At 35.2% G+C, this 6679-nt stretch overlaps 1 protein-coding gene across 1 annotated transcript; it reads left to right on the forward strand.

Moving 5' to 3' along the window:
* The first annotated feature begins 506 nt into the window (after positions 1-506).
* LOC130679046 (olfactory receptor 6C75) lies at positions 507-1445 on the forward strand. The gene has a single exon (XM_057486761.1). It carries the CDS (start codon positions 507-509, stop codon positions 1443-1445), a length of 939 nt encoding a protein of 312 aa, XP_057342744.1.
* The last annotated feature ends 5234 nt before the right edge of the window (positions 1446-6679 follow it).

Below are 6679 nucleotides of genomic sequence, written 5' to 3' on the forward strand. Positions count from 1 at the left end.
ACTCTACCAGATAGGTAACTGAGTCATCTCTGAAAACTGTAAAAGCTTCAATGGAGAAGGAGAAATAAATATTGATTCAAAATAGAAAAATTTTGTGTCTATGAAGAAGAAAACAAAAGTATCTTAAACGAGTATTGCAGCATGGTGGCAGTAAACCTTCAGGGTTTTCTTTGAGGAGGTTTTAACCTTTCTATTTTCTTCTTGTTTTTAGGATATATCAAGACGTTCAGGTGACAGAGATTTATACTGAGATATGTGAGATACAATGAAGGATATATAGCAATAACGATTTAATACATGTTATAATAAATAAGTTTTGAAAAATATTTTGTTTCTATGAACTATAAAATCATTTTTCTCTAAAAGCAAAAGGTAACAATATTATTTTTAATGCATGTGTGGGTATATGTGTTGTATTTGAGTTTCTTTGCCAGTGTCATAGCATTCTTATTTCTTCATCTATTTTACAGCTAAAACAAAGAATACTGTTATAAAGAAGGAGAATAATGAGAAATTACACAACAGTAACAGATTTTATTCTTCTTGGACTGACAAATGACCCACAGTGGCAGGTTGTACTTTTCATATTTCTTCTTGTTACCTACATTCTAAGTGTGACTGGGAACCTGATCATTATCACCCTCACCCTTTCTGATGCCCATCTGCAGACTCCAATGTATTTCTTCCTTCGAAACTTCTCATTCCTAGAAATATCGTTCACATCTGTCTGCATTCCCAGATTCCTTGTCACTATCACAACAGGAGACAGAACCATTTCCTTTAGCGGTTGTGTGGCTCAGCTGTTTTTCTTCGTTTTATTGGGGGTGACAGAATTTTACCTTCTAGCTGCCATGTCCTATGACCGTTATGTGGCCATCTGCAAACCTCTGCATTACAGGACCATCATGAGCAGCAGAGTCTGTCTTCTTCTTGTCTTTAGTTCATGGCTTGCAGGATTCCTGATCATCTTTCCTCCAATAGTCCTGCTGCTGCAGTTGGATTTTTGTGCCTCCAATGTAATCGATCACTTTATCTGTGACTCTTCTCCAATTCTGCAGCTTTCTTGCACAAACACTCGCTTTCTAGAACTCATGGCATTTTTCTTAGCTGTGGTGACACTTATGGTCACATTAACACTAATAATTCTCTCTTACACATGTATTGTCTGGACAGTTCTGAGAATTCCTTCCTCGAGTCAAAGGAAAAAAGCCTTTTCCACTTGTTCCTCCCACATGATAGTCGTCTCCCTCTCTTACGGCAGCTGCATCTTCATGTACATTAAGCCTTCAGCAAGGGAAAGAGTGACTTTAAGCAAAGGAGTAGCTGTGCTCAATACCTCAGTGGCTCCTCTCTTGAATCCTTTCATATATACACTGAGAAATCAGCAAGTGAAGCTAGCCTTTAAGAACATGGTCCAGAGAATGAACTTTTCTTCAAATAAATGAATGTAATTTTGTGAAAATCATACAACTTGGAAAGCAAAGCTGAATGCAAATTCTCTTTCTTTAAACAAACTCTTCAAATGCGATTTTCATTCTTTCAGCTAGACATATTTGTATATTATCAGTGCCTCCTTTTCTTATTAACCTAAAAGCTGGGTCCTAACAATTTTAGGTATATGGGAACAAGTCAATCTTCACTCGTGTAACTAAATTTAAATGTCAATAATCTCCAACGTTTCTCATATCCAAGCAAGGCAGATTATAAATTCATACAAAAAAATAGAGGTTGCCCTAAGAAGCTTAATAAAAAACCTATACAAATATAAAATTCATTTTCTGTGAAATAAACAAAAATACATGTGTTAATGTCTCTAAAATTTATTCTATATCATCAAGAAAACATGTTGTAAAATTAAAAACATTGTTTAAAAGTCTCTTTAAATTTGTTAATAAAATTTATTTAAACATGTTGAAAAATTACCTAGAAATTTAAGATAAAATGTGCTATCCTCCCTTTGTCCTGTACATGAAAATACTCAGAAAGAAGTGAGCCAAATGAATAGATAATTAGAATAGAAAAGGAAGGCATCCATAATTTTGTACCTTCCATGACATTTCTGCCTAGACCACTTCCAGGCTGCCTGCACTTAGTTAAATTCCTCTAAGGCTGGAGTGAACATTATAATAATTTTCTAAGACATTCTACTTATTTGTGTTTCTGTAAAAAAAACACATTTTTCTTTTATCTAGAAGCAACTTTGTGATTCAGGATTGGTGGTGCATTTTCCAGTTCTGTAGAACTGTGTTTTATATGATCATTTGTTTTCATCAATATTCAGTTCTTATTTAAATCTTTAATTCATGTGACATTAAGGGAAAACTTTAAATGTAGTCCTTTAAAAATGCCATCTTAAATCCCTCAAAGTGAAGTCATTAATAGAGTTCAATTTATGAAGAGAGACGTAGGAATTGGGGTAAAGGAAGGGGAGGAAGAACCTGAAGAATACAGAAAGAAGATCAATTTTTTTCTGTGAATAAGGGTTTTCGTTGACTACCTAACTGAATTTAATTACCACTTGAAATAACATTCACAGAATATTAGACACAGCATGGTCTCGTTTCCCCCTTTACATGTCAAACATACTATTTGGAAAAGCTCCATATGAAAGAATTACAGTTAGAGATTGTATGTGTTAGGAACTATAGGAATAAAATTTATAGTGTATTCAGCTGCTTAACTTTTCCTCCCTTTATTTTATTCTGGAGAGTATAAGAAAGCATTAAAGATGTTATCCTAAGAAATTCATGGATTACATAGTGAGTGATCTCATGATTTGCAGAGTTTAATGAGGGCTGAGTACTGAGCTGAGAGCAATGTGCAGTATGAATGAGGCAGAATTTCCTATCATTAACTGTGTCACTAGAACCCCCAAATCTAATGGACTGTATTTTTATTGAACAAATGAATAATGAATAGATGAATGAAAGCCTGGAAGGCTGCTGGCTCTGGCAACAACAAAAATAGACCATTTTTAGTACCATCTCTTCTCTTCAGTGGCCTCTGGTGTGCAACTAACTGCTATATGCCCAGTTTTTATTTTCCAGGACAGGTAGATCCACAAGTGTATTAATGTCTTCTATGGTTTCACCTGGCATTCTGCTTCTACATTCTTCAATATCTAACAATAGACTGAAGCAAACAATCTACCTAGACAAATTTCAAAACGTATAACACCATTCCTACTATTAACAAATAATATCAACTAATAAAGGAAGAGAAAAAGAAGAAAATATTAAAACATTAGAAATAAAGTCCTCAGGGGATCCTAGACACAGACTTAACTAGTTATACACACATGCATATATACATCTATATATACAAACCTATTTAAATATATACATAATATATGTAAATCCACATCTGTGTGTATGTATATAAGAATTCCAAACATATTAAATTTGAACTAAATTATTATGTAAAGATTTGGGATCATCATTGATAGAATCTGGACCTGAGTACTGCCTTTTGAATAAGCCCACCCGCCCTCTCAGAGAGACCTAGGTTTCATCTGACTAAGGCTACAAGCATTCTCCAAAGGGCATGTTAGCAAGCCACGAGCCCACCTTTCCCCTGACTCCTCCTCTCAAAAGGCCCGCCAAAAAACCTGGCCATAAAAACCCTCTAGGACTCTTAGAGTAGAGACCCCTTTTCCTTTGTTCTGTTGGTCAGAAGAGAAGGGTCTCTCTCAGGTTTAGCAATAAACCTGCTTGGACGTTGGGTTTGCATCCCCTCTTTTTTCTTTCAATCATGAATGCATGTATGTATTTTTTAGGTGAACAGATCCTTTTTAATACAACAGATCCTTAGTTTCTTAATAAGGAAAGGAACCACTCATGGATATACACTGTGAGTCCGAGATGGCAGTACTGTAATAATGACATGAACACTCTTCTTTTCCCAGGCTAAAATCTAAAATTAAAAATTAACACTCCCAATTACAGAAATAATTCCTAAAACTATTTCCAAGCACCAACTTGGAACTTTTTTATTGATGGGTTTTATTAGTCATTGAAGGGTTTTAGTAGATAGAAAAATAACTGTAAAAGTTTGAATACCTAGGATGGATTGAAGGAAGACCTGGGTTTGCAGTGGTTCAATGAATGGTTATGATCCAGAAACAAGATATGTGTACTGAAGAGAAAGGAAAGAAAAGAAAGAAAGAAAGAGAGAGAGAGAGGGAAGGAGGGAGGGAGGGAGAGAGAGAGAGAGAGAGAGAAAGAAAGGAAGGAAGGAAGGAAGGAAGGAATGAAGGAAGAAAGGAAGGAAGAAGAAGAAAAGGAAGAAAGAAAAGGAAGGAAGAAAGAAAGAAAAGGAAGGAAGAAAGAAAGAAAGGAAGAAAAGGAAGAAAGAAAAGGAAGAAAGTGAGGAAGAAATGCATTTTCAAGAAACTTGAACTTTTCTTGACATGAGGGTTGTAAAAATTGTGAGTCTCTTGGGAGAAACAGAAAGTGATGATATCCAGGAATCTGGCTTAAGAGGCATAACTTATGGTGAGCTTCTCAGTGATGACAGGGAATATAAGTAGGAGAGTAAATTATTTGTGCAGAGAAGCAATGAAAAGACCTCTATCTGCTGTGTTCAATTTTAGAATGGGTCAAATAAAATTTGACAAAATAAATAATATTTCCAGCACTCCAGAAAGTTCCCTCATGCTCATTTGCAGTCAATCCCTGCTCACTCCCTTTGCATTATGTGTGAGCATTTTGAATGGCATTACAGTATCAGATGAGGAATGTTGTGAAATGAATTTAAATGCATAGTAATCTTAAATACTCTTCTAATACTAGCTCCTGGCCATACTTGGGTTTGAATTTCTTATTCTCTAAATACTGAGTCCTATGGAGTCTCTATGCACGTTTGAAAATGCCATTATACTTGTGTTTGAGCTGCCCTAAAGAAGAATATTTAAACTAATATGAATGACTTGGTCTAACATGGCATGTACGTCTCAAAACTATTGGGGGAGAAGAGGAAATGGAAGAGGCTATCAGGGAGTAAAGGTCTTTCTCTGGGACTGCTTCATTCTTTATGTTGCTGCTTCCTGATTTCTTTAAAATACTGATCAAAGATTCAATCTTCACCATATAAATCACAAAATCTGGGCACATCATAAGCCTTGGAACAATATTACGTAGTCAATTCCATAAGTACATGAGACAGTCTTATCCATACAGTCGCATTTTGAAAAGTTTTTTTTTTAATTGGATGGCAATCATCAAGAAAACCTTAGGCCAAAGCCTGAGGTACACATTCAAACTCTACATTAATATCAATCACAATAAGGTCCATGCGTTGAATGTTAACCAGGAAAAAAGAATTTATAATTGTTTAATAACTGTTATTATTATTTGATAATAATAACCATCTTACTATCCTTGCTGTTTTTAAGGTGAGTAGTCAGCCTTGCCTTTCCCGTATCCCCTGCCTCCCGACCACCAGCCCCATGGTAATATAAAGTTTCACGTTCAGATAGGGTTGCAAAGGCTTTGGGGACAGGAACTCCTGGAGAATTAAATTCCAAGAGGTGTCACACTTGTAAGTGGAAGAGCTGCATCTCAGTCAGCGTTCTACACATGAAAGAAGCACTCACATCTGTAAATGAAAAGCAGTAACTTGACAATTTTAATGAAGACTGTCAAAAAGTAATTTAAAAATAAATGAAGTCATTGCAGTTTAACATTTAATATTTTTATCGTAAAAATATATAGATCCAAAATTAGATAATGTGCATATGATGAAAATATTGACATTTTAAAATATATCTCTTCATCACTATATTTTTGTTTTTATTGATAAATGTGTTCTACCTACTGAAGAGCATATGAAGCCAGTGACGGCAAATTAAAATGATGCTTTGAAACAAATGCATCCATGCACTTCCCAGGCTAACAAACCCAACACTATCAGTAATATAGAAACCCCGGGCTTTTCTGTCCCCCAAAATATCTGTCTCAAAGACACATCAACTACCCTGAAACTGCTTTGTTTTCACACCGCCCAAAGTAACTCTTTACATTTTTGTTTTCTTTTCTGGTTTTTGGCCACCTTTAGAGAAATAAAAATTCAAACACTAGATTTCAGGTGTATACTTTTATAACATTTGACAAAATAAATCATATTTCCATTGCTCCAAAAAGTTTCCTCATGTACTTTTGTAGTCAGTCCCTCCCCACCCCTCAACCACGGCTCTGGAAGGGTTCCCTGGTTCCCGGTCCTGTGGTCGTGCTTTTCTACGTAATGGTGTGTAAAAGGAATCATAACATGCAGCTTTTGAGTTTCTCTTTTTCCACTTTGTGTGATGCTTTTGAGATTCACCCTCTGGTTGCATGTATCGTTAGTTTATTCTTTTTTTGCTGTGAGTATTTCATTGCATGGGTACATGGATTCAGCAGGTGATGAAAATTACAAAGCTTTAGATTTCACATTTAGGTAAAAATCTATTTTGAATTGTCTTTTGTATATGATAAAACATATAAGCTGTGGTTCAGATTTTTGCTTATAGAATTTCAACTTTTTCGGCACTATTTGTTGAAAAATAATGTGATGGAATTGCTTTGGCATTTATTTCAAAGTTAATTTAACATACACATGTGAGCCTATTTTTGGATTTTCTATTCTGTCCCTTGATCTGTCTTTTATTTTACCAGCACCACATTCTCTTAATCTGCTTTATAAC

This window comes from Manis pentadactyla, chromosome 10, assembly GCF_030020395.1.
Source record: "Manis pentadactyla isolate mManPen7 chromosome 10, mManPen7.hap1, whole genome shotgun sequence".
In the NCBI taxonomy this organism is placed as follows: domain Eukaryota; kingdom Metazoa; phylum Chordata; class Mammalia; order Pholidota; family Manidae; genus Manis; species Manis pentadactyla.